At 46.2% G+C, this 27,516-nt stretch overlaps 4 protein-coding genes across 4 annotated transcripts; 1 reads left to right on the forward strand and 3 right to left on the reverse strand.

The window, feature by feature from the left end:
* Positions 1 to 13,346: 13,346 nt before the first annotated feature.
* N7482_007975 (uncharacterized protein) lies at positions 13,347 to 15,395 on the reverse strand (the record flags this gene model as incomplete). The annotated part of the gene is given in 2 exon segments (XM_056690099.1): positions 13,347 to 14,089; positions 14,108 to 15,395. 2 exon segments carry the CDS (start codon positions 15,393 to 15,395, stop codon positions 13,347 to 13,349), a joined length of 2,031 nt encoding a protein of 676 aa, XP_056542528.1.
* Positions 15,396 to 15,481: 86 nt separating this feature from the next.
* On the reverse strand, positions 15,482 to 15,969 carry N7482_007976 (uncharacterized protein; the record flags this gene model as incomplete). The annotated part of the gene is made up of 2 exons (XM_056690100.1): positions 15,482 to 15,810; positions 15,885 to 15,969. 2 exons carry the CDS (start codon positions 15,967 to 15,969, stop codon positions 15,482 to 15,484), a joined length of 414 nt encoding a protein of 137 aa, XP_056542529.1.
* Positions 15,970 to 19,027: 3,058 nt separating this feature from the next.
* On the reverse strand, positions 19,028 to 19,804 carry N7482_007977 (DNA-binding domain-containing protein; the record flags this gene model as incomplete). Its single annotated transcript, XM_056690101.1, has 1 exon — positions 19,028 to 19,804. One exon carries the CDS (start codon positions 19,802 to 19,804, stop codon positions 19,028 to 19,030), a length of 777 nt encoding a protein of 258 aa, XP_056542530.1.
* A 3,278-nt stretch (positions 19,805 to 23,082) lies between these two features.
* N7482_007978 (uncharacterized protein) lies at positions 23,083 to 26,431 on the forward strand (the record flags this gene model as incomplete). The annotated part of the gene is made up of 3 exons (XM_056690102.1): positions 23,083 to 24,049; positions 24,223 to 25,036; positions 25,084 to 26,431. 3 exons carry the CDS (start codon positions 23,083 to 23,085, stop codon positions 26,429 to 26,431), a joined length of 3,129 nt encoding a protein of 1,042 aa, XP_056542531.1.
* Between the last annotated feature and the right edge of the window lie 1,085 nt (positions 26,432 to 27,516).

The raw sequence follows: 27,516 nt of genomic DNA on the forward strand, positions 1-27,516 counted from the left end.
AAGAGATTTGCTTGGATAGTTATCGTCTATACTTACATAGATCACATAATACATCTTCCTCTCTCTCTCCGGTAGTTCGAGGATTCGATTAAGCCCGTACTCTGTGCGATGGCTGCGGGGCTCTATACGCAGAAACGGCGTAGCCCTGCCACGGAGGTCTATAATCATCGCTAGTAGGGTCCTCTAGTCCGAGGGGGTTTAGAAGGGAGCGCCTCAGACCATTAGATATACTATGCCGTTCTTCCGCCTGTATCCGCATTAGCAATTTGCTAATTAGCGAAATGCCGCACGACTTAGAGATCCCAGGTCCTTAGGGGAAACCGTAGCCGAGATGAAATAGGAGTGGGTAGCCTTAGGGGGAAGGGGAACGCTAGTCCCTAGCTATTGGCTAGCCGGCGGCCCACCGGATCGTACTAACTCTCCTAAAGAACGTGATTTCCTGCGTCTCGTAGACATTAATAGCCTACGAAACTACAGCTATCCTAATAGATAAAATTCCCACTTAAGTCATGCCCTAGTCTGAGTCTCGCCGTGGAGTACGACGCAGCCGAGGCTCGTAGGCTACGAAAGTGTTAAGTTCGGACCGAAACGGATGATCTTCAGAGTCTACCTACCAAGGATTTTATGCAGGTATGATTTTCATGGATGATCCCGTCTACCTCAGAGAGCAGCAAGCTTACGCGAGTCAGAAGCTAGGGGATCGGCGACGCATAGTGGGGAGGCGATGGCAATCTAAAAAGAGCATCGGAGTAAATATTCCGATTTCTCCGAAATAGGTTATAATTAGATACAGTGTGTACATCCTACCTCCGTTCAGAGCTTTCGGAGAGTCTGGCCGCTTATTATTAGTATTAGCTCTTGTAGACCTAATCGGATTAGTGTACGGCTTCCCCGAACTAATAAATGTTTCCCTTAGGGTAGAACGGCGTATCAAACGGCGCGAGAGCTTGAATCCCGAGAGTGGAGACCAAAAAACTCAATCTGACAGTTACCGTCCGCCATACGCCGATCATAATCTCAAGGAGCGTTCCTGCTAAGACCGTCGGTTACGTCCGCGGATCCGAACGAACTATCTTCTAGATACGAGTCAGATTACGTGCTGAGTATTTCTTTCTAGCTCTATAGCCCTTACGCACTACGGGGACTATGCACTATCCCCGGTACGCATAACGCTTAAACTTTCCTTTAAACGACAAATGTCATAGGTAATATTCAACTTTTGGTAGTATTTAATTATTATGAGATCGGTTACGATTAGGCTTTCCGTTTGGGCCGCCCTACCTTACGCGATCCGTCCGGGCTACCTCCCCGTTCTTTCTAAAGGGTATCGACTTGCTTCTCTAACTTCTCAAGGGATATCCGTAGACGACGATTTTCTTCTTACGTAGCTTTTACGCTATACTGCGTGCTAGCATTCTAAGGACGCTACTGCTCCTATGACTTCTCTATGTATCTAGTTTCACATATGAGTGATAGGTTCGTCATCCGGGTAAATTAGGGTCCTAGCTAGCTTACTGTACTCTAATATCTAACCTAGTAAGCGGTCAGCAGGGACTTAGGAAATATGTGGCGATATTAGCCGGGAAGGATGGATGGTATAAACCTACTCTGTTGTATAATCGATGACCTTCTCTAAATCGCTTAAATAGCCGGGAGCCGATTCCCTAGGATTGTATTTCGAGTCCGCTTCGTTGGGTACTTCAGTCTCTCCCTAATCTTTACCGGTCCCCTGTAGATCACCGCCATCGTCCATGATCGAGTCATCTTCATTATTAGACTAAACATCTATAACAGGAGATTGGCAGTCTTCTGCCACCGAACCGGTATCGGAATCCGATATATCGAAGATACTCTTTCGGTCTAATTGTGGCGGGGCTAGATCTTGATATAACAGATCGTAGTAACCACCGATCTTAGGAAGATCACCTAAAACACTTTCTATACTGGCGTAGCTATATAGAGGATATTATTTCCTACGTACTAAAAAGGGCGACAGAGCGAGAGTACGAGAGACCGTACGAGAACGTCAGACCTATAGTCTTTATAAGATGACTATGCTCCTACCGTCGGACTTAAGCGGCTAGGGTAATTATATAAAACCACATTAGCACTTAGCGCCGCAGAAATCGTTTTCTAAAAGAGTTACAGATCCTGCATTAGAGGAAGTATTATATCTACTTAGAAAGCGCTAAAGAAGCAGGGGTGCTGCTTCTAGCTCTATCTCCGTCTACGGCACTCCGAAGGAAAGGAAAGACAGAAGGAAGATGGCTTTTTAGGTATTTCTAAATTAAGAACGACATAATAAACGGGTTATATGATCCGGCTATTTAATCTTTCTAAATCATAGAGCTTAGGAAGACTAAACTGCGGCCTAAGTATTGCTAGTAGGAGGGTCATGATAGGAGAAGTATAGTGGATCCGACCAGCCCGCAGAGAATTAAAGAAGCGCGTTCGAGGCCCCTACCGTTAAAAGAACTTGCCTCCCCGCGTAAGCACTTTTATAACTAACAGTTAGACCTCGATCGGTAAATTAAGAACACTCTACCACCGCCGAGACGAAAGCTAGTCTACCGACCCGTAGATGTCTACTGCTGCTTCACTATTAGACGTATAGCGAGACTTTCTCTCGTAAAGTAGCACTGGGACAAAACGCAAATATCCGTTAAATCTTCGCGGCATCAGAGAATAAACCATAAGCAACGCGGTACGTAATGGGTCGGTGATATTAAAAAGGCTAGCTCTTCTATCCTACTAGCTTTCTATTTTACCTTACTCTACCGTGCTATCCTACTGCTATCCTAGTCTTTTTCTTTTATTTGTTCGGCTTACTACCTTCAACGTCCGAAGAATAACTATACCGAGATAAAACGCATCAAATTGGAGTCGACGAGAGGAAAGAAACCTTGAGCCTTTTTTGTGGCGGTATCGCAAGTTATCATAGAAGGCACGCTCTCGAGTATACTATTTAAAATATCGAATCTTTCGCTCGGGCGAGTCTTTACGGGGAAAGCGAAATAAGCTACGAAGACGTTACTCTATAGATTAACTCCTAGCACTATCGGTTACGAGCGATACGGTAAGACGGCAAGCGGTAATGGCTCGACGCAGGAGAGCCTCTTCGGAAACCCTCGCTCCTCTGCCCGTCATTATGCTACGAGCCCCTGATCTTAAGATCATCCGCACCCTTAACAGGTTTCGTCAGCTGCGGATCTCGTCTAACCGTTCGGCCACCGATATCTCAAACATACGACAGCATCCTAGTAGGCCTAATCTATCCTATTTACTTAACTAATACTACAGCGCTAATATTAGATAGGCTTTATACTAGTTCCCGGTATAGGTTCCACGAGCTCCCTCTCACAGCCTTTTCAGATGATATACAGCCGGACGTCTAGCCGACAGCCCCGCGTTTAAGCAATCTAGTTCGTAGGATCGGATAGACTAGCTACTGTTGGAGCGGATAGGCTCTAGTAGCACCAGAAGGCCATCATTAAAGTATATATAGATATCGATCATACCTGTAGCCCGGGCTATTTCACAATTGATTCACCCGGTCGTTATTAGGAAGACTGCCGTAGTCCGCTTACGATCTAAGCGCACTTCCCTAGGCTGCAGCAGCCCGTATCTCGTATTTTCTATATTTCCTTGCTAGAGATCCCGACATTCTGCCGATACCACTCGGAAATGTTCGCGACGATGAAATGCAAAAACCACGGATCGGCCAATCCGTCGATGGTCGATAATTAATGGCTAATGGTCTAGACTAATAACAGATAAAGTATAGCGTCCGGCCCGGGGCGAGGTAGACCGTGCCTGTCGATCACGACCGGCCCCCCGAGGTTCCTATGGGCCAGCCCTCCCGCCCTAGCTAGCCCACACGCGGTTCCACGGTTCGTTAAAGACAAGCGCATCCTCTAGTCATCTTTAGTTACTTCTAGTACGGGATTTTGTCTCCTCGCAACGCTACTCTTCTCCAGCTGTAGGTAGGGACCACGAAAGGGGATAATGACACGAGACTTCTCCTACTCCTAAATAATGATTTCCTAGAACGGACTTTGCTCTCTTTCCCCTTTAATTATCTAGATCGTCTCTAGCTAGCTCCAATACGGATATACAGCTGATGCCCGAGAGTAACATGGACCCATTTGAGCCCGGGTCCCACCATGCAAAGTCCGAGCCTTTTACCTTGCGTTTCAGCCTCAGAAGGCTCGGCGGAGTAAGATACAGGTACAGCGACACGTTAGAGCAGTAAGCCGCAAGAATTAGCATTCAGGACAAAGGTAAGTCTTCGCTTTATACTGTGAGAGGTTAAAGAAAGTTATCGTCGGCTAAGGGGCATAGGCACATATAGACGTACGCTGCAAAGTGCACAAGTACCAGCGAAAACCTTAATAAAGCAAGAGGGCGACAGTACGCTAGTCCGTTCAAGACGGCTTACAATCCGATTCGCATGTCCAGGAAAATAACCGAACGTTCTCGGTTATATACAGGTCTCGAAAATCCCTGAAACGGATTAATCTCGCGGTACTATATAATTAGCCGGCCTCCAGGAACCTAACTATCCACTCTCCGCGGAAGTTAGCCAACCGGGGGCGGTTTCCACGCGCTATTAGTAATGCTAGACTTCGGAGCACGGAAGAAGACCAATCGCTACACAGAAAGTGTGATAGGCAACGAGATACCTTCGGGCCACAATCAATGGCTAGCTTCCAACCCAAGGCCGTTAATCCTAACACATCGCGAGGATGTACCGTACTGCGAACTACGCGTAATAGGTCGATTAGCGCCTACGAGACCTCGCCAACATCGGCATGAATATTTTCAGCCACCTTATTCCTCCTTTCGTTCACACTGATTATTCCGCCAAAGCCACTATTTCCCCTAGCAGCATAACTACACAAACAAGTAGTCTAGGGCTAGTTCGATCCTTTAGCCATCTCCATATCGTGGTTCGGTTAAGCGAACCCTAAACATCCATCGGCGAGAGTGGTCTATCTTTTCGGAACATACGAGGCGAGTAACACTCTAAATCGCTATAGAGGACACTCCCCCGGATGATTCGCTAGAGCTTTACTGCGTACGTCACTTCGATCAGTCAAAGATGAAGCTGCTTAACATTCTTGAATTACTACGGTCGTACCAACTCATCTTGCAAGCTAACTTAAACTTTGCAGGTGTCTTAAGGATCCCCCTTAAGAGTGATCAGAAGTCCGAGAGACTCGGTCCACTATTTAGTAGAGAAAGACCGCGAATATTAGACTCTGAACAGTCCGAAAGTTCGTCTATCGACTAGGCTGATGTTATACGCTCTTCCATATATAACCCGAAGCTACAGAGCGATAGCAGCTATCATGTCCAAATCGATACGAGCCAGGTACTAGTCGAGTTATCCAAGAAAGATCACGATTTCATCGCTACCGGACTGCCCTAGCAGCTGATTAATCCTCGATTATATCCATGCGACGTTGCCTCGGAACATAAAGCTGTCAATTCGGTAAAATATGAAATCGTTCGCTAGAAAGAAACTATTTCGCAATATTCGTTTCTTCTCATCCCGCTTGGTACTCAGTCGCTTACGTCTATAATGTTTACAGTATCGGAAATAATAGACAGTATTCTAGGCGGATTATCTAAGAAGCTAGGGCTATTACAGAGTAGACACATAGATTTAGACCCTTCGAACGCTGAATCTCGTGGGACAAACGGGGTCGACTCATCTCCCCTACCTAATGAACCAGGAACCCCCAGCCCAGCGGGAAATCGTAAAAAGAGGAAAGGTATATAACAAGCCGTAAGAAAAACCCGGAACAGTCACTAAATATTCGCACCCGATAGCAAAAGGCTGCCACCCCTGGACTCCTAAAGAGATAGAGTACCTCTGCACATGGATTAAGAAAAACTCGCACCTATCTCAAGAAGAAATTAAGGACCAGTATCAGTTTGAAGGCAAGGGGCGAAGATTTTCTGGTATCCAAGCTAAACTCTATGACTAAGACCTTGGCTATATATGCAATAAAAAAAAGAAAGTGTCCCTAGAACAGCATAACGCCTCCGAAGCGCGAACTACAGCCATCGCACCTTCATATAGCCAGTTACCTTCGGCCATAGCTACACCCGCCGATGCCGCTTAGCTGTCCCTGGCCGTCAATATCATACGGGCGTCTTATAATGGCCCAGTGTCGCTATCTCTAATATCTGAGAAGTCCGCAAATAATCCACCCCCATCTACCGGAGATGGTATAAGGTCCCCGAGCCCATTTCATAAAACTTGGCCTACTCCAGAGTCAGTAGTGCGACCGCCAGACTTCCAGGAGGAATGTAGCCAGCTAAGCGAAATCTCTGTACGCATTCAAGCTACTCGCAGCGAGACAGTCAGCGACACTACCTATGAAGCTATCAACAGCGGTGAAGACACTTCTTTAGATCAGGTGTCCGGGCTTATCCACCAGCCACCGGAGCTATTAGAAGAGGCCTATTCCGAAGCCGTCGAAAATACCAGCAGCATTAAAGAAGCTCATGAAGGTAAGCAATCCACGCTCTACCCAGTGCTCTCGATATTAGTTCATCTTTTACAAGGCCTCCCGTCTCAGCGTTCCGAGTGTAACCCTTTCCTCGATACAAGACAACTTAACTGACTTCCATAAAGCCCTAGGGCAAACCGAGGAAGACATTAACCCGGCCACTGGGTCTTTACCACTAGACCACGGAGGATCTCTAGAGAATACACTGCCAGGTTTCGCATCTTTATCCCAATGTGCTGACGGCATTCGTAGAGCAGGTTGGTGCATCTCCCTTGGTAATCATGCGATTGCTAATCTCGCCAAAGGGCCTAGAGCAAACACAGACCCCGCACTAATCTCCTTGAAGGCGGTGCAACCATACAACAAAGGATATAAAGGAACTGCAGATGGGTCTAAGGCAATCGAAAGCCCCAGACAAAAAATCCTAGAAATGGATCAGTCAAGGAGCTTCCTAAACGAAGACTTAAATCTCTCTTCAAACCTCGGTCCCGGAGCCCTACGTCACCTTCTAGATTCAGTGAGCTCTGTCTACTCTGACGCCACAGTTCCAACGCCAGTGCGGGTACCTGATGTCGGCGCTGCAGCTCTTCAAACCATACAGGCCTTGGAGCCGCCAGCCGGCTGGCACGTACAGCGAGCCGCTCTAGTTACACACACTGCCCCTTATTCCGCTCTACAATCGACATACCCGTAAAACGAGCCTCAACCACAATCGTTCAATACTACTCCTGCGCGTCCCTTTGGAAGCTATTTTAAATCGGGACCTGCTCGTCGTCAGCCTAAACCGCAGGTTTACAGATGCGATACTTGCAGTAAGAGCTATGCACACGAATGGAAGCTAAAGGATCATATGAATTTTCATACTGGTCTCAGGCCATATGAATGCTCCCGACCGGGTTGTATTAAAACATTCAGCATCCGCAGCAGCCGAACCCGCCATGAGGGCAAATGTCGACCATGATGTGATTGACTGGAGAGGTCGCCGTTCTCATGAAGACGTCAAAACGTATTACACAAATTCTTTTCTGCGATTCAATCATCTCATACAACGTAGCAAATCAATGGGTGTTTTCATTCTGCAATACAGCAGCAAAACTTTCTATTCTTTTCTTGTCACTTTGTTATGTCTAGTCAGTATGATACTTATATCTATATCAATCAACCCTGTGGCTCAGAAGAGGCTCATTTATACCGAAGATATGTGTCGTCACCAAAAGCATTAGCGGTTGAATAGCTCGTAGGGACCACACCCTTATGTAAAGCGGCCGTATCTTCCGCCAACCAACTACCACTGGCCTTTAGCCTACAGTATCCTTCCGCGACGGCCTGCCTCCAACGGACCGAAGCCACGGCTGTGCGGTATTGCATGTAAAGCCAACAATTACCGCCTCTGATCCTCATTACTTGTCGAATGAAATAAAGTTACCTCAACAATAGATTTATAGAGAGCCAATAATTACGTGGCTTTTGGGCAGCGGCCGATTGCTCTTAACTGAGGGCTGACGGTACATAGCTAGCAACAAAGTGTTTGCCTCAATTATATCCCTGAATCGAAACGGAGCCCACGGAAAGGCAGATAAATAGTCGATGCTCTCTCAGCCATGAAACCACTGCAGGTTTCGTCCAGATTTCTGGTTGTTTCGATACACCGTCACGCCTTAAATTTATTTACTTTCCTGATAGTTTGGCTCTCAATGAATCAGGGAAGTATTGTCAGGGGTACAGAATTACGAGCGAGTGGTGAAAAATAAATCTCTTGAAACGTTCTGGGTCTTCTGCCTGAGACAGAGTGAATGACAAAGCCTTCGGCATACTTTACAAGCAAGTGGCCAAAACAAAGTCCTCTTTACGCCTCAGGCTTCTTTCATAACTCATTTTATCAACTTATGGAACCCTATCAGCCATTTCGAGTATTTGCGAGTGTCTCCACTTCAATAGAGCCTTGCAAAATGGAACAACGGCATGACTGGGATCGTGAACGGCTGAGCGACGCGACCGCTCACTTGACTAATATACCGCTGAAGGATATGGATAGATGGGTACATCGTTCAACAAATGAACGTCGTCGACAAGCGGAAAGGAAAGGCAAGATCATACGTCCCATGAACTGTTTCATGCTTTATCAACGTGCATACTCAGAGCGTGTGCGGGTACTCTTGGCTGCAACTGAATCTGGAGCCATCTCTCAGATTTCCATTTCTCGAGTTACTGGGGCCAGTTGGAACAATGAATTAGGTCATATCAAACAGAAGTACAAAACTCTCGCGAAAGTTGATCAACAAAACCATGGAGCAGCTTTTCCAGACTACAAATATAGACTTCGAAGGCAGCATGCTGTAATGCTCAACAGCAATGAATCTAGAAAATTGGAGTCTCTCCATGGAAACCTCGAGAGTCCGGCTGACAGTGACACTCATCTCAACTCTGGACCTATTGCCGATCAATCTTCATTAAGTATTGAGTTTGATAATGGCCTGTTAGACTCTCCTGGTACTTCGCAAGCAGAATTGCTTCTTCCAGACACTTATTCCCCGCTCGATCAACAGTGGAGAAATTATGAACTGCTCACGGATCTTCCATTGTATGATACAATCACACCTACATTGAGCGTGGTGGACTTGCCGACAGAAAATGCGGGTAGCGTTTGGCACATTAGTCAACATGATAGGCCATGCAGTTCCCCGATGCCATTGGTCAATCTATCACTGAATTATTCAACGCAAAGCTCTTCATCTGCTTCCCATAGATTCCTGTCAATGGAACAAAGGAAGGGCTACAAAGATGACGAGATGGAGCGCTCCATAGGATCTACTCAGCAGGGTGAGCCTGAGATGATTCCGTTGGAGGATTTTGACCCCATATTGCCGAACGTATTCTCCGACATATTACAAAGCTCACCACAAAAGTCAAATTCAGGAAGATTTTTGAATATTACTACTGAATCCTGCAATAAAAAGGACTACTCTGAGACGTCTGGACTACTGATGGAATGCACCGATGAGACTATCAATCAAGTTTCTTCCAGTAGTGAGACAGCCAAAACCACACTTGGGAAAAGAACTTTCGAGAAATCAATTAAAATTGATTATGCTGCTCTTAGGATCGGGAAACGCCCGTTCAAGTGTTGTGAGCCAGGCTGTAAATGGAGATTTAAGCGTCGTGGACATCTGACGCGCCACCTCAAAAAACACGAGGGAGCATCTATTGCTTGCTGGGTCCCTGAATGTAACCGCAGCTTCACTCGCAATGACAACCTCAAGGAGCATATAAGAACGCATACGAAGAAAGGTGGCCGCAATCATTACGTACCAACTCTAGATAAGGATTGCCCGTTTTTCGACCCGGCACTTAATGGTCAGTCAGACAGAAGCCCGTTTTGATTTTGGAATGACACCTTCAAGGCTAGTGAGGAAGCAGGGCTTCGGGAGGTAAATAGGGAATGGCCTCAGCAGAGCCCAAGAGGTTTCGGTTACAGCATGGATCGAAATCAGATTCACCACCTTCACACAGAGATTCTTTCTCAATGCCTCTTTTGAAACTGCGCTATACCTATCATGGTTAACCGACCCTTGAATCCCTTTCTTGGCAGTATTCCCATACGGCTGTAAAAAACAGTGTAAAAATAGCATCCGTAATAATCTGGTATGGTCTTAAGGGCTTCTAGAATGTTTATCATACAAACAATGCAAACAGAAGGCATTTCTCCTTATCAGTGGTTTTCTGGCCTGAATTCGACTTCTCTCCTTAATCAACTACTCGGCATCCACAGGAGTGACCAGTGAAAAAACGATATTTATAGAGAAAATATTAGTTTAGTAAATGCTTTCGTATACGATATGTAACTATCCTGGTATTCTGATTGGGGCGTATATCTACTAGACTGCGTGTCCGAAATCGTGCTAACACTAGAATCAGTAGGACTATTAGAACTATGACGATAACTGTTGACTCGTATTATAATGGTAATAATCTTTAATTTTCCTATAAGTTAGAAGTATCAGACCAGGATTCACAATATACTCTCACTCCAGAATACTTTGGTTACACACCTGAACTATGATACAGTCGATAGCGAAAACGGCTTCTACCCCACAGACTGCTTTTCTTCTCCCAGGCCCCACTGCCAAGGCCCTAGCGCAGGCCTTGTAATGGCCAGACCACTCTAAGTTGAGGGCCACCGTAAAATACCGCGTACCTAGTACCACAACGATCAAGCTTTACTACCTAAAATTTATAGCAGAAGGTGTAACTTTACAGATTAGCTACATTACCGTACACGGGCATGGCACTCTGGCCCTCAACTTAATGTACCCCGATCAATAGATGATATGCACTAAGGCCTTGGCAGTGGGGCCGAGGAAAGAAAAGCAGTCTGTGGGGTAGAAGCCGTTTTCGCTATCGACTGTACAGGCTTAGTCCTTCCCCGGGTATTCTGTCCCGAACAGTCTCACATAGACATTAACAGAACCCATGCCAACCATGACCCAACCCAACCCAACCCAACCCATCGTGGGTTTTGGGTCGAATCTTATAACCCAAAACCCATATGGGAACCCAGTGGGTTCCCATTTTAGTGTAAACATGGCAAACAAACTGATCTCACATGACTGCATAACTTTTTTACGTATATAGCTATCTTGACAGACAGAGGTGTAAGTCTGAATACAAAATGTGAATCTAGTGATGATTATGAGCGATGAATATGATTATATTGATATGAAGTTGACTTCTATAAAATATAAGTTATATGGCGGGGAGTAATAAGTTACATAAATAAAAAACAACCTAATACAACTGTAAATAACAACATTCTACAAAGCTTCATAACCTGTTTTATGAACGCCAAGACATCTACTTTATGCAGTCATGGGTTCAAATGAGTTCAAATGGGTAACCCATCGAAAACCCATTGGGTTTTGGGTTGGGTTGGGTTTTGGGTTGGGTTGGGTTTTGGGTTTGCATCTCCGACCCATTTTGGGTTTTGTTAATGTCTAGTCTCACACAGTTATACTAAGTCGACACGGGAAAACCTAAACTACTCTAGCTCTCTAAGTAGGACGAGGAACTATAAAGTAATAAGCTTCTAGTAAGCTATATCTAGTATATAATAGAGTGGAAGGTTATGCTGAATAGGAAGGTTATCTCACAAGACACAGAAGAGAACATAGTCCTGACTCCGAGTCCCTACTAGCCGGTGAACTTAAGACATAAGTTAGAGAAGTTACTAGAAGAGAAAACCTCTTATATAGAGAGAGTAAGATCAGATAATACCTTGATCGTTATGTCGGTAAACAATTGTTCCTAACACAACCTAACGAAGCAATTTAAGAATCTTAATATTGATTAGTCTGCTATAGAAAAACAGCTGCTTAGATAGAGAGAACTGTTTTATTGAGACAAGAAACTGAGGCTAAGTATTACCTTTAAATATATCAAGAGTAACCGCCTCACCAGGACTACCTCAGGTAGGGCTAAGAAAAGAGAATAGTTATCTGTTACGAAAAGAATACTCAATAAGTGAGATACTAAACTAGATACTAAAGAAAATACTTCTAGAGAAGAGTCTGTCTAGCGAAGTATTTATAATCTAATATATTATCCTTTCTTATTATACTATCTAGACCGATATTACTAGCAAGACCCTCACGAGAAAAAACACTATAGACTAAGATATCTAATTACCTTTATAGAGAAAGGGGGAACTGTGCAATCCTATAACTATATCCTAGACAATATTCGTGAAGACTTATATATAAAAGAGTAATACAGACTAGAGAGTCAACAATCTAAGAGTAACAAGATAACTGACACTCTAGGAAGTTATCCTATAAATTTTTAACTTTAATGGGGTACAACCTTCCCCTCAGCCAGAGACGCTCAATTTAATCGCAACCCCAGCAATACTTCCGTCACAAAATGACCTGTCCAGTGATAACTTTAATATTCCTGGACTTCAAGATGAGGGAGTTCGAGAGTACACCGCTTAGCATGAAGTAAATGTTGGTGATGACAATTTAAAAGCCCAATTTCGAGGAGCGCGCGATATTGCTCTAGCAAATGGTCTAGATCTTCAACTGATATATAAGGGCTAAATCCTATCGTTTTTTATCGATAAGGGGATCGTGGTAGGTATTGCCCGCTAGTTTGTAAGAGATATCGTTAAATGGGTTCGGAGTATGAGGAATGTTTCATCGATAGAGGAGAGGGCGCAGGCAGCTCTCTGAGGGCGTATAAAGGCGCTCGTTTAGATTTTAGATTTATTATTGAACTACATTACTTCCGGAAATCGGTGTCACCACTTATACTCTTCGATTCTTTCTTGAACCCTGATGCCAAAAGCTGCTAATCCAAGTCAAGCGCAGCAGCCAATATTTATATTACATGTACTAGACCATGTATGAATACGTACCGATGGATTTGATAACCGCACTTAGCGTAATTTAATTGTTCAATTTTTGTTAGGGTATTCATGTATTAATAAGGGCAATAGGAGTGCAGGACTTGAAAAAATGAAATTTGTACATAGGAGGAAAAAGAAAATTGAAGATATTTAAATCAATGGGCTGGCTTGAGCAGGGCAGACTAGTTAATGCAGTAGTCGGCTTCTGCTTCAGGCCGCGATTCTTGAGTTCCACCTGGAAACGGCCAGTCTAACAGGATTCCCTTAAAACGTTCTTTGGTCTACAAAGCATCGTCCAGTGAAAACAACATCAAAATTATCTCAATCCCACTCCGTCAGATTGAAAATAGTTGGCTCCTGAAGGTGACAACTGACTCAGCCTTGAATGATATGTATGTATGTCTTCATTTCCTAGGCCTAAAACTTTAAACCGCATCTGGCCCTAACATTGAATGTAGAGTAGATCGATCGAATCTAAACGGCAAGACTTGACCATGTCCCGATCCAATAGCTACTTGATCATCTTGCGTATCGTAGCAATCAGGATGCATATACGATGATAGCCGAAGAAATGGCATCAGTCCATAGCATATCCAACGATCTTTCACAAAGAAATCCTGTAATGAATTCGTATGTTCATCTTCCGCCGCAGTATCTTCAAGTCTGATTTGTGCAGTACCCGCAATAAGGTATAGGTTATCTGCAGAGAATTTGAGGTTTAGCACCGGCTCCGATATTTCGATTTCTCTTTCTGGTCGGAGTTTGAGACGACTACCCAAACGATGGCCAAAAAACTTTGAGGCTTTGTGAGACTTTACAATATCCCAAAGCTTGATGGTCTTATCAGCAGAGCCTGATGCGATCTGCTTGCCATCTGGGGGAAACGCCACAGTCTGGACCCAGCTTGAGTGGCCTTCTACTGTCTGTATAAGAGAAGTCCAGGTGCTCTCAGTCTTAGGAAAACTTTTGAAATATTGTGGAATTTTTTCCAGGTTTCTTATCCTCACAATACTTGTTTCAGGACTGAAGATAAGAGCAGAGCTGTAGATCTGTAATGGCCAACGAGCCATATTATCGTAATGTTGTAGCAGAAAACGTGCAGCGTCTTGTATAAGTGCCAAAGCCACAGAATCCTCCTTGGAGAGACTGTCAGTAAGGAAAGTGGAAACTAAGGAATATTAAATACTTGCCTTGGCCATATCACGTAGGGAATTGATCGAATCAACAGCTTTGGGGAGCCTTTCCAATAGGCTAAAGCATTCCAGCCATTCTAAAAGCTTAGTCTGTAGAAATAACCCAACTGGCCCTTCCTCAAAATCCCTGCTTTGCGCTATCACCGTTGGTGGGACTTCCTGGAGGTGTTGTACCCAAAATGTTGTTGCATAGTTAAGGGAAGACAGTAGAACATTTTGCCTCTCACTTTTCAGTGATTTTGCAAATTGGTGGGTCGAATCAGGTCGCGGTAGGTCTATAAGATTGACTTTTAGCTGTTCGCTCAAGTGAGATAAACAGCCAAGGACAATATTATAATGCTCATAGTGACCATGCGAGTTAAGTATGGCCAATCCGGTCTCCCCCGCTAGATAATCTCGAGCGGATTGATGGACGAATTCAATGTTGTTTCTCTGCATTCTGACAAAAGATGCACAGTGATTAACTAAGAACTTGATTGTATCATCTCCACTGAATAGACCGGTCACACTGGGAGCTTCTTCCATTTTCAAAGGTCGGTATACCAGCATCATTACCTTCAGTAGCCGCATATAATTATGGACATCATCTGGCTGGCCTTCGCACAGCTGATTTAAAATTCGATCGTAAAAAAGGTGTAGCCCAGGCGGTAAATCTTGAATAGTGGCCAAGGCTTCTTCCGCGCAGATATCCTCAAGCCTCTTGCAAACCAGGCTCACCCATAGAAAGGTGCCCTCGGCTTTCGCAAAAAGTTCGGTTTTCAATTTTCTCATAAGTGCCTCTCCGTATCTGTTTCGAAGGTTGAGCTCATCAACTTTATAGGAGATATAGGTTTGCACAGATTGAGAGATATGTTCGGAGTTGAGCTCCAAACTAACTTGCATTTGCTCATGTCCGGCTAGTAATGTGCGCTCGGCTGCTTCTAATGGCCGGCTTGTCAGGAGCCATTTGATTTTGGTGGGTTGATCAAGACCATTTCGGATAATGAGTCTCAAGAAGTCGGCCATACCGCTATCTTGGCACTCATCAAGGGCATCCACGATGACATATACTCTTGAGCAGTCACACCGGTCCAACATCTCCCAAAAGATGTCCCACAACGCTCGCCATGAGCTAACGTCCTCACTGAATCGGTCGTTCCTAGGGTCCCATCGGCACCGCAAAGACTCTTTCAGTTCAACTCGCTGGTTGATCAATCTTAGAATCAGGCCTTTGATGACCGACTCCAGGGTATTCAGCTCACTATTGTAATGATGACCAGTTTGTTCAGAAAACAAGTGCATTCGAGACACGCGATACTAAGTCTGGAGAGGAAAGAAGAAGAAGAAACAAAGAGGGAGATGGGCTCGCTGATAGGCTGCGAGCCGCACTAGTCCCAAAAAGGAAACAGAGTCTGATCTCGATCATTACAACTATTGGCATTTTGGCAAAAGAAATATGTCACCACAGTGGATGTATCTTGTTTCTGTGAGAGCACTTCTGTAAGCCCGATCGACATCATTGTTTTCCCTTTCCCAGCACCGCCCTTGATCCAGAGAAGACAGACATCATTCCCATGTCGCCAACTGCGGTATTGCGAGTCCTGGAGAATCCACTCGAATGATTGACGGAGGAATTTGTCCTTTGCCAACTTTAAGCGGGTTTTCACGGCTAGGGAGTCTGGGCAACGAAGTTTTTTGAGGCACATCCGATCGATATCTTCAACGGTATGTCATTGTGGATGAAAATGTGTTAATTCGAATCTAGCCTCGGTGATACACGATCAAACCTACCCTGATGGATCTCTAACCTGACCGGCCCTTCATTGGTCCCAATCTGAGGTCCATCATTTCTCCCCTGGAACTGAGTCGTTGTCATGATCGCAAGTTACACAAGATGCCGTGGTTGTATCCATGAGAGTTGTGTTCACGGAAGTTGCCAGTCATTCAGCTGAGTAAGGGGCATCCCTGCAGCTTTATTGTCAGGTGACCAGAACGCGCCCAAAACACCGTTTTTCTTGCTGACCATTATAGAGATCCAGCCCTAAAGACATGCCTTTCGAGCATTAATCTAGAAACAAGGACGGTCGAAGAGATGTCAAATAAAGATGCATTTAAGGATATAGGGTCCTCCGTCTGTACAACCTGATTTTGCGGCGGGCGGGTGGTACGATAAAACAACTTGCCAGATGGCGATGTAGTTGTGGATGTTTAAATAGTTTGTATTTGAATCGAACATTCCAGGAATATACCCCACCTCGGAAATTCCTTTTCCAGTTCTTTTAAAATTCAAGTGTTTAAATTTTTTAAATATCAGGGCTTAGAAAATGGTGAGTAGTTTTAACACCGTCTCTGGAGAAAAGTCGGGTTTATTGAATGGGATTGGCTAAATAACAGCACCTTCTCCACCTAGAACGAAGGTCCGTGCATTTCCTAATACCCCCCCCCCAGATCTCCTGCTTGCAAAGGACAACGGTGTGGGTACCTCCGCTTTATTTTGAGCACTCGGGCCAGACAAGACAACTCGACAACTCCTGTTGTCCTGGTACTGTATTCTGGTGCTATCCAGAGGTCCAGTCAACCGAAAACGTTCGGGGAGTAGTTGGTCTTTAAAATTGGAGCCTCAACAGTGGCTGCTCCGAAATGTACTCTGCACGAAGTCAGCGATCTAAGGCTGATCATCTTGCTAAGAAGCGCCATAACAGTCTGTATTGCGGGTATCATAATGTCTTCGTGGCCCGGACAAGAGAGTATAATCGCCTCCACCCAGGTACGTCATCAGGAGGGTTCTCGTCACTTTGTTTCTGGTTGGTCAGCTTCTTTTACTCCCTTCTCCGCCTTGTGGTAAACACCATCTCCCAATTTACTTCGACAGTGTGAACTCATAAGAATGCTGTGTCTTTGAAAGAGCAAGACAGCCATCCTTGGAAAGCTGATATTGTTTCCGAACTCTACGCGATAACAGAAACCACAGTATGGTACCAAACAGGGCAGAGGGTCGTGATGAGTCTATATTAAGGTATAGGGCCTCCAGTTCAACATTTACTGGATGGCCTGAAAGTCGCCCTGTCGTCCACTCAACCCGATCTTCAGAATTGGAGCATTTGACGTATGGTTCCATGCAGCTTATTGTGATGCCTCAAGTCGCACTACATGGACTCCCAGCTCGACCAGACGAGGCACACCGCATTCTGAGCCGGTCTAGATCCTACCTTCGCACTGTGTCATCATACATAATTGGTTCACCGCTACTCCTTTCCCCACATTGGAGTAACACCCGTTTGATGGATGCTGCATGTGTCTTGCCACGCTTGTTTTCCACCAGAGGACAACTCTCGCTTCCCAACTTTGCTACCTCTCATTCGATTGGCCGTTGCAGGGTCTTATGTCGGCTTCCACATGGCAAGAATCTACTGGTGGATTCATACAAATGCCCCTCACCGTGATATATATTGTGCTATTTAGCGCAGGCCAATGTCGAGCTTCAACCAAGGTTGCCGAATTCTGTTGTTCAGATGAGCGCATAGGAGAAATTCAGAAATGGAAAATTTCAAAGAGTACGATCATTGGTCGTTGATTCATTCACTTGCTAACTAACTGCCAAAGACTCATTCGATCTCCAGAATTTCACTTTCTTATTGGACATGATCGACGGAAGCTGACAATCCACGCCGGTCTTGTTCATAAGTTATCGGCCCCGCTGGACGCTCTCATAAACAATGGTTGCATGAAAGAAGCGATATCCCGAACTGCTACTATAGACGACGTGGAAGAGGAAACATTCATTGCATTTTGTGAGTTTGGTTACAAAGGAAATTATACTACACCTTACCGCAAAGATAAAGAAGACGATGGCCATTTTGATGCAGAGAGTAAGTGCTAGTTAATAATGTGCCGGACAAATAATTGCTCATATCCAATTTAGATCAATTGAAAGACAACAATCCACAACAAGAACCAGAGCCAGAGCCTGAACCAGAGGCTACATCTTATGCGTGGGGAAGCCGAGCTTCCAAGAAAGCGCAAAAAAAGAAAAAGAGCTACTATTCCTCACCTCCGCCGGATATTGAATTTGCGAAATCAATCTACGTTGAAAGCCCCTATGAACGCCGGTGGAGTCAGTTTAGACATCTAGGATTTTTTGGAGATGAGGCCACAATTTCTCCCCACCCCGACCTTCTTGCTCATGCAAAGTTATATGTGTTTGCGACGCGGTATCTTATTGACCCATTAAGAGAACAATGCTTGAAGTCACTTCATCGTGACCTTTGCAACTTTTCTCTTAACGGACAAAGTATGGCCCACATCCTTGATCTGCTAGAATATACCTACGAGCAGACAGGTAGACAAGAGCCAGGTGGGAGTTATTCCCTGAGAATGTTAGTCATTAACTATATCTCGTGCGAGGCGCGAACACTGGTTGAGAATACTCGATTTCGGCATATTTTGGATGACCATGGGGAGATGGCCTCTGATCTTGTTGCGAGGCTTGTCGAATAACCGGTTTGCGATGTGAGTTTTCAATGCTTGAGGATGACAATTGGGTAGGGGGTGGTGTTCGCTCTCCATACGGTCGGAGATTAGGTGTAGTAAGCTCTGATAGCTCTGGCTTTTGGCGTTGAAGCTTTTGAATAATAGCTACACCATCCACTGGATATATACCACGTTCCCTGAATGATTCTCGAATAATTCGTGTGTTAAATGCTCTCTCACGTACAGGTGTGATTACCCGTAGAAAGTCAGCCTTCCCGGCTGGCTGGCCAGCGTAGTACGCCATCTCATTATTAACCACACGAAAATGCTGTTTATAGCTTAAAAATGGCTTTCCATCAAGAGGCTGGCAAAGGTGTGTTGTATGAGGCTCAAAAGCGACACAGATTATCTTATAATCGTGACATTTTTGTAGGAATTCAGCTGAAAAATGGCTAGAATGGCCATCATTGAAGAATCAATTCATCTGATATCCAGCCATTTGGAGATATACCAACTAGTGTTGTTTTGGGTGGTAGAGCGTCACTTCCATAAAACCAGGTTTCTTGGAAGGTGGTGCTTTTGAATATGAATAACGGATCCATATGCCAGCCATCTGCAGCGATACACTCAAGGGCAGTGATAGTTTCTGAGTGTTCTAACTCTGAAAGATCAGGAGGATTAGAACCTCCTACAACCTTCTGATCTTTGCCTTTTCCTGGTTGAAAGCCGCATTCATCAAAGTTGTATATCAAACGCGCTGGCATATCTGCCCTCACCACATTCTTGAGCTTCTCATACCAGAACGTAAGTTTCCACGCATCCTCCGCTTGGATACGCTTAATCTCCTTCATTTTCTGCTTCACTGGCGCTAACTGCATACCCTTAGGGAGTCGTTTGATGAAGCGATACACCCAGGTTTTGCCAACAACGCGATCAACACCTGCGCGCTTGAGTGAGAGATTGGCCATATCCTCTAGCAGTGTAGGGGTGACAGGCATATGGCAATTTCTCAATTCCGGTATCCACTGCCTCAAAGCTTCCTCCTGGTATTCATCAAGAGCTTTATTATTCGGTTTTCTGGTAGTGCGAGCCTGTTTTCCCTGACGAACGCGTCCCAGCAATATATTATACGAAACGCCATATTCCCGCGCGATCTTCGACAAATTCGGTTTTTCAACAGCACTGGCAGCTTCGCAGGCCTCGATTACACGAGATTCGTCAATTTCAGCGTGTTTCGACATACTGGTGGCTGGGAATAGTTTTATGAAGGTTGGGTGGTTGGAAAATTGGTTTTACGGTGAAAATTGGTCTTACGGTGCGGCGCACCCTCACCGCAAGGTGGGGGAGGCACTGCTAGCTACTGTGGTAACCCCTGGTATCCAATAAGATTTGAAGCCGCAGCGTAATGATAAGCAATGGTGGAGATCCCGAAACTAAACCTTACTGTTGAGACTTGCCTATCATCTTGACCCCAGATGGACCCCCAGGAAGCATCAAGCACTGCAGTAAAGCAACAGCAAGATGCAAAAGGGAAAAGTTGACACTTTGCCAGTTCAGTGAATTGATCTGCCGCCGTAGTGTCTATTTTTAGTCTACACATTAGGCACATCATAAAGAGACAGCGGTGAATTGGCGACCGTCACTTCTTCATGACCTGTCCTTAACGCTCAAAAAAAGCGCCTGGAATCCACATAAACAAAACATAAACGCGGGCCTTAGCAAACTATTGTTGAAAAAGTTCACCCGGGCTTGAGAGGGACTTGCTAACCACCGGTGAAAACAGAGTAAACACTTCAGTAATGCCCACTTTTCGCCGTAACACTAACATTTTTCTTTCCCTGCCACTGATTAATTCCTGCTGTGTTGGTGTGCCGTTCTTTTGGTAATCAATATCCTCAGCTTGACGCGGCTCAACGCATATCGATTCTGAGTATTCGAAATGACCATAGATCTGCATACTACCAACTGCAAAAAGGACTAACCGTTTCTCCGGCCTTGGTTTACCCTATCATCAAACGGTAGCGATGTCTGTTCTCCCAATTACGAATATTATGGTTAAAATGGTGAAGGACTGTTCAAAGTGAGTCCTCAGAAAATGTTGCCCAGTGAGTGCCTGGTGAAGACTAGTTCAACGCACGAGAGGGATGGAGATCGCCTCCACGAGCCTTTCTCACGTGCGTTTCCTATTAGTCCGGGTGGCCCCAGGTTTTAGCCAGAAATTATTTCAATCTAGGTGCCTTGATTTCTAGGCAGGTATAATCGGACCCATGTCGGGCCGAAATAATGGACACACGATATTTTCCACTGTCCAAAAGCGTTCTCTGGCTAAAATTGGAAACACGGTGGATCTGTAAATAGCATCCCACTTATTCATGAAGCAGCAGGGCTTCTGGCGTGGAGCCCCGAAACGTCTCGTCTGTCACCTTGGAGCTACGGTAGTTCAAACCTACAACCTCTGCGGGTTTAAAATCACGAATCTACTGGCCCTCGGGCATGTCATAAGATCGCCTGGTATCGAATGAAACCACATTTCCTGAATGTTTGTGCTATCGTAGGTGGGAGCTCTCCCAACCTCCAAGGTTTTACGAGTGAGGACTTAAAACCTCGAAGCCTGACCGTGGAAAGGGCAAAGAGCCTTCGACGCGTTTCCATGGGATTCTCAATATTGCCATGGGAACGTCCTTTAGTCATTATCTGGTCAACGTCTGATCTGGCCGCCAGTTGACAGGCACCAGGCCCAGCTGGCCTATAGGCCGGGGCTCGTGAGCCGGCTGGGACTATAGTCTGGGACCTGCGGGGAACTAACCACAATCCGAGAGTTGGTGGCCCACCAAGCCCCTAGTCAGGCAGCGCATGTCCGATTTCGAGGAGCCGCGGTGGAAGGACTGCGGATTTGAGGACTAGGACCCCAGTCGGCAGACTGAAAACCTAGCTGGATTTAGAGCCTTGGACGTACGTCCATCCGAGACTTAGGTCTGCAGTATACTTGGAACCAGAGCTTTCAGACCACGTAAGCCTGATGTCGCAATTCCTATGTCTGGACCGGTCGCAGGACCGTGGTCCCAGGACCTTATTGTAGAGCCTCTACCCAAGCATCCTACTCAGAACCGCCAACTTAGAACCGCCCACAACGTAGACTCTGTCATGTCGGCCCTCAAAGGCAACCAGAGATTTGTCGGTAGTATCCAGAAGCGAGTGCCTCCGCTAGTTCTGTACCCTTTGACCGTGTGTTTGCTTACGAGGTGGTATGAACTAGCGAGGTCAATTAAGAATAGTACGGATAGATAGTTCAGCGAGTCCGGGCAGACCAGCGAGAGTAAAAACAGTTTTGCTGTTCAGGACCGCGAGCTTGCGATTTCGAACCGCGAAGCGTGTCCCCCGAGAAGTCTTGCTGGCAGATTGCAATTCCACTCTTTGCCATATAACGTTAGACCTAGGACTTGTTGCCGCAGGGACTGGTCTGTCGTTACATTCGTCCCTGGAACGACAACCAGACCCTTTTTACTATGTTGCTTCCGCCAAGGCGAAGGAGGAACGGGAATGGAACCCCTCCAACCAAAAGCTACTGTAATCTGTTCTCGAATTCTACTCGCCGAAGGTATCTGTGCGCTGATAATCCGCGACACTCTTTCTGTGCTGCGACACTCTTTCTGAATGGTACAGTACAATTTTGATCCCTCACCCTCGGCTCACCTGGCGGTATGAATGGACTTCCGGTGCCCACGGTCAGTGAATGAGCTCGGATGATGGGGAGGCCGGCAGGCTTGCGGACTTCCTTTGGTAAGGAAAATGTACCGCAGACCAGAAACAGTGTCGCAGGCCAAGTCAGTCTCCCCGGCCTGGTCGGTCTTGCTAGCATAGGTGGTCTTGCCGGAGATGAAATGAAGAGAAAGGGGGCGGCGTTGAGTGCAAGATAGAGGAGTTGAGGGGAAGGTGTGAGAGGAAAAAGAGGTCGAAGGGCATAGGGCAAGCTTAATGCCGGCGCAACAGAAGGCAGCCAACCCCGCTTGGCCTACGTGCACAAGCAGGCGCGATTCACGATATTTGAGACTTGAAGAAGGAGTGAACGCAAACAGGCAGGGCAATTTTGCAAATTACTGTAAAAACTTATCATGTATACTCCCGCCTCTTCTCCTGATAGCTCGTTTTGGCGATAACGATAACGTGGCTACCAGTCGCGGAGGTAGCAAGAGGATTGATTGATTGGTTGGGGGAGCGTGTGATGGAAGCGCCATTGCGCAACCTCGGCGATAGTTAATGGGCAATAATTGGTCAAAAGAAAGCCTCGCTGATCTGCCCCTCTTCGTCCTAGAGCCCAACTGCCCACTAGGTACCCTCTGCTGTGTCCATTTCTATTTTCATTTCCATTTTCCTCTTTTCTCCCATCTGATGGAGTCTTTAAGTCCCGTCTGCCTTCTTTTGTGATACTCGATTCGACTCTTCTCGCCACTAATTGACCTCGACAAAGCTGCCCTCCGGAACCGCCAGGCGATCCCTGGGCAGTGTTCCACCAGCGGCAATGTCAGAACCGGCCGTCGAAGAGTACACGATTGGTTGGATATCTGCCCTGCAGGAAGAGTACGAGGCGGCTTGTCGAATGTTAGATGATGAATTTGATGGTCCAGAGGTCGCCGAGGTAAACGACAATAATAACTACCTCTTCGGTCGCGTGGGTGGACATAATGTTGTCGTTGGATGCTTGCCACATGGTCGATATGGTACCAGCTCTGCTGCTATGGTCGCCAAAGACATGGTTCGATCCTTCCCAAACTTGAAGTTCGCTCTCATGGTGGGAATTGGGGGAGGCGCTCCAACGCGGGAAAGAGATATTCGACTCGGCGACGTGGTGGTCAGTGTACCACAGGGCGAACTCGGAGGTGTTGTACAGTACGATTTTGGGAAGCGTTTACCAAATAGTCGATTCCAGCGAACAGGCCAGCTGGACTCTCCTCCAGAGGTGCTTCTGGGAGCTCTTCCGGAGATGCAAAGACGCCATAATGACCCGAGGAAGCCTGACAGAGTCGCTGAACATTTGAAATTGATGGATGATATGTTGGACTACAGACGCCCCGTTGATGATCGACTATACCGTGCCGACTACGAACACATGGGTGGAAAGAGCTGCGCGGACTGCCAGGCTGATGGACTGGAGGAGCGTGCGCCCCGCAGTCCTGGTCGAGAAGTCGTTGTTCACTATGGTATCATTGCATCTGCGAACTCGGTGATGAAAAATTCTGGAGAAAGAGACCAGTACGCGAAAGACCCAGCACTAAATATATTGTGCTTTGAAATGGAAGCCGGTGGTTTGATGAATAGCTTCCCCTGTCTGGTGATTCGGGGAATCTGCGATTATTCTGATTCGCACAAAAATGATGCATGGCACAAATATGCCGCACTTGTGGCCGCTGCATATACGAGGGAGCTGCTTCATATTGTAAAGCCTAGAAAGGTAGCTGCACTGACGCCATGGGTCAAATTGGAAAGCTGTAAGTAGAGCTACTTCTCTACCATCCCTGCGATGATAGATTGGAAAGGACAGCAATGGAATACATTCTTAAGCTTGTGATTTCTTCATCCACTCAGCGACATGGGCGTGGTAGCCTCCACATCGGAATGAAACTTCCAAAGCGATAATACAAAATTTGCTGACAAGTTGTAGTGCTAGCAGACATTCAAGAAGGAGTTAGCAATGTTATCCATCATCAACACAGTCAAGAGGAGGAGAGAGTCCTGGAATGGCTTACGCCAATTAGCTATGGTCCTCAACAGAGCGACTTTCTCAAAAGGCGACAGCCCGGAAGTGGTCAATGGCTTCTAGAATTGGACGAGTATAAAAATTGGCTGAAGACAGGCAACCAGACATTGTTCTGTCCTGGCATTCCCGGAGCTGGGAAGACAATTCTCACAGCAATTGTGGTCAACGAGCTCTGCAATAAGTTTCAAAGTGATGCCAGTATTGGTATAGCGTATATATACTGTAACTTCCGGCGACGGCACGAACAGAAAGCTGAGCACTTTCTCGCAAGTCTACTGAGACAGCTAATTCAGGAGCGTCCTTCGCTGCCAGACAGTGTGAAAGCTCTGTATGACCGCCACAGCAAGAAACAGACGAGACCATCACTCGACGAAATCTCGAAAGTTCTCCGCACTGTTGCGGCCCTGTACTCGAGAGTCTTCATTATTGTCGATGCACTTGATGAATGCCAAGTACTTGACGGTTGCCGAACCAAAATGTTATCTGAGATATTCATCGTCCAAGCCGAATGCGCAGCAAATATCTTTGCGACTTCGAGATTCGTTCCAGAAGTTATGATGAAGTTTGAAGGGAGCGTATCAATAGAGATCCGTGCAAGCAGTGATGATGTACGGAGATATCTAGACAGTCATATCTCGCAGCTACCAAGCTTTGTCAGCGACAGTTTGGAACTGCAGGAAGAAATCAAGACTGGAATTGTCAAGGCGGTCGGCGGAATGTATGTGTTCTCCCCCTGCTCTTTATGAAATACACTGATTTTGCTAGGTTCTTGCTGGCACATTTTCACATTGAATCCTTGGCTGGGAAGATATCGTCTAAAGATATCCGCACAGCTCTGCAAATGCTCCCAACTGGATCCGATGCATATGATCATGCCTACAAGGACGCGATTGAACGAATCGAAGGTCAGCATAAAGAGCAGAAAGCACTTGCTAAGCGAGTTATATCATGGATCACCTGCACAAAGAGGCCGTTGACTATTTTTGAACTTCAACACGCTCTTGCAGTAGAAGTTGGCATGTTTGAGCTTGATAGAGATAACTTCTCACCAATTGAGCTTATGGTTTCAGTGTGTGCTGGATTAGTCACAATTGATGAAGAAAACGGCATCATCCGGTTAGTCCACTATACGACACAAGAATACTTCGAGCGAACACAGAAACATTGGTTTCCGGACGCAGAGACCAATATTACAAAAACTTGCCTTACTTATCTCTCATTCAGTATCTTTGAGAGTGGGATTTGTCAAACGAGCAACGAATTTAGGGACCGGCTAGAGTCTAACAGACTATACAGCTATGCTGCACAAAATTGGGGACACCACGCCCGCATGTCGTCGATTGAAGGGGATGAGATGATTTTGGATTTTCTTAAGAATAAGGCTAAGTTTTCTGCCTCCACTCAGGCCATGTATGATTCCGGGAAGTACGACTGGTACTATAGTGAAACTCAAATGACAAAATTGCATGTTACTGCGTACTTTGGACTCACGCAATTGACGGGGACCCTACTCGATGAACAACATAAGGACGCCAATCCGAACATTACAGACGGCTACAGCCGGACACCGCTACACTATGCTGTGGAGAACGGGCATCAGGAGGTGGTGAAGCTGCTGCTCGACAAGGGCGCCGACCCTAATATTGAGAGCCGCTACAGCGGCCAGACACCCCTACAAAATGCCGTGGAGAACGGGCATCAGGAGGTGGTGAAGCTGCTGCTCGACAAGGGCGCCGACCCTAATATTGAGAGCGGCTCCAGCGGCCGGACACCCCTACAAAATGCCGTGGAGAACGGGCATCGGGAGGTGGTGAAGCTGCTGCTCGACAAAGACGCCGACCCTAATATTGAGAGCCGCTACAGCGGCCAGACACCCCTACAAAATGCCGTGGAGAACGGGCATCGGGAGGTGGTGAAGCTGCTGCTCGACAAGGACGCCGACCCTAATATTGAGAGCCGCTACAGCGGTCGGACACCCCTACAAAATGCCGTGGAGAACGGACACCAGGAGATGGTGAAGCTGCTGCTCGACAGGGTGCTACTGTCAACAAGACCCGAAATAGCCAGGAAAGAGCCCAGACTAGGGCACGAATGGATGAGAAAACGCTCTTAATTTGAAGAGTGAAGACTCCAGGAAGACATCTGCGCAAGTTGGTGAGGTCTTGCTGATAAACTATAAGCTAAATATTTGGTAAGTACACACAGGAGAAGAATGGTTGTGTATCAGCAAATGAACAGATATGCATTCCCAGCTCAAGAGGGCAGTTGTTTCCTAAGCTTTGTGCTCCACTTATCATCCGACACCAATACAGAGAACTGAGAAGAATTTATAAACGGAAAAGAGCCTTAGTGGGGACAGCAATTACGTTTATGTACTTCTTGTGACATGAAGCATAAATAGCATAAAGACTTTAAGCAAGCCAGCAACAGCTAGAATTCGTAGTTTGTGTCTACATAGCGGTTGCTCTCAGCTCCGTATCTTGCGGACCGCATGGAATGGGCGCGCCCCACTGTTCCGTTTCAGTCCAAGCAAGTCCGCCGGAGACCCCTCCAGTCGCAGGAGACCCCATCAGTCGCAGGAGACCCTATCAGGGTTCATATGGAGCTGGAGACCTCCTACTAGGAAGCTATGATCACTTTAACCTTGGCGCCCAAAAATTTGGCATTCATGTGCAAAGCTGGCCAATATGGGGAGGTAAGGATAGAAAAATCTGGAACTGGCATTAGATGAGAAGGTGAAACGGCCTGTCTCGATCAATATGCTTTGAGGCCGTGTGATGAGAATAACGCTCACAGGGCGCTAGGAGTGCTTGGACATGATTGGTCCTCAGCTACTCCTTGCTCCACATTGGAGAAGGATAATCCCGTGGCCTATCGTACGAACTGTTCTATCGGGGGAACCAGGACTACACACGACAGCTTGAAAATAGGGGAAACCGTGGCCTATCGTACGAACTGTTCTATCGGGAGAACCAGGATTCCACACGACAGCTTGAAAATAGGGAAAACCGTGGCCTATCGTAAGAAGTGTTCCATCGGGGGAAGCAGAACTACAGACGACGGCTGGCAGGTCCGAAGGTGGAGAAGTCAGGAGCAAAAAATTTCCCCATCCCCGCCTGTGGTGGAACAAAACTGGAGACGTCAAAACCTTTTTATGCAGCAATCATGCACCAAACGTGGGGGGTCCAGGGGTATTAG

Source organism: Penicillium canariense (assembly GCF_028826845.1).
Source record: "Penicillium canariense strain IBT 26290 chromosome Unknown utg000004l_segment0_segment0, whole genome shotgun sequence".
Taxonomy (NCBI): Eukaryota; Fungi; Ascomycota; class Eurotiomycetes; order Eurotiales; family Aspergillaceae; genus Penicillium; species Penicillium canariense.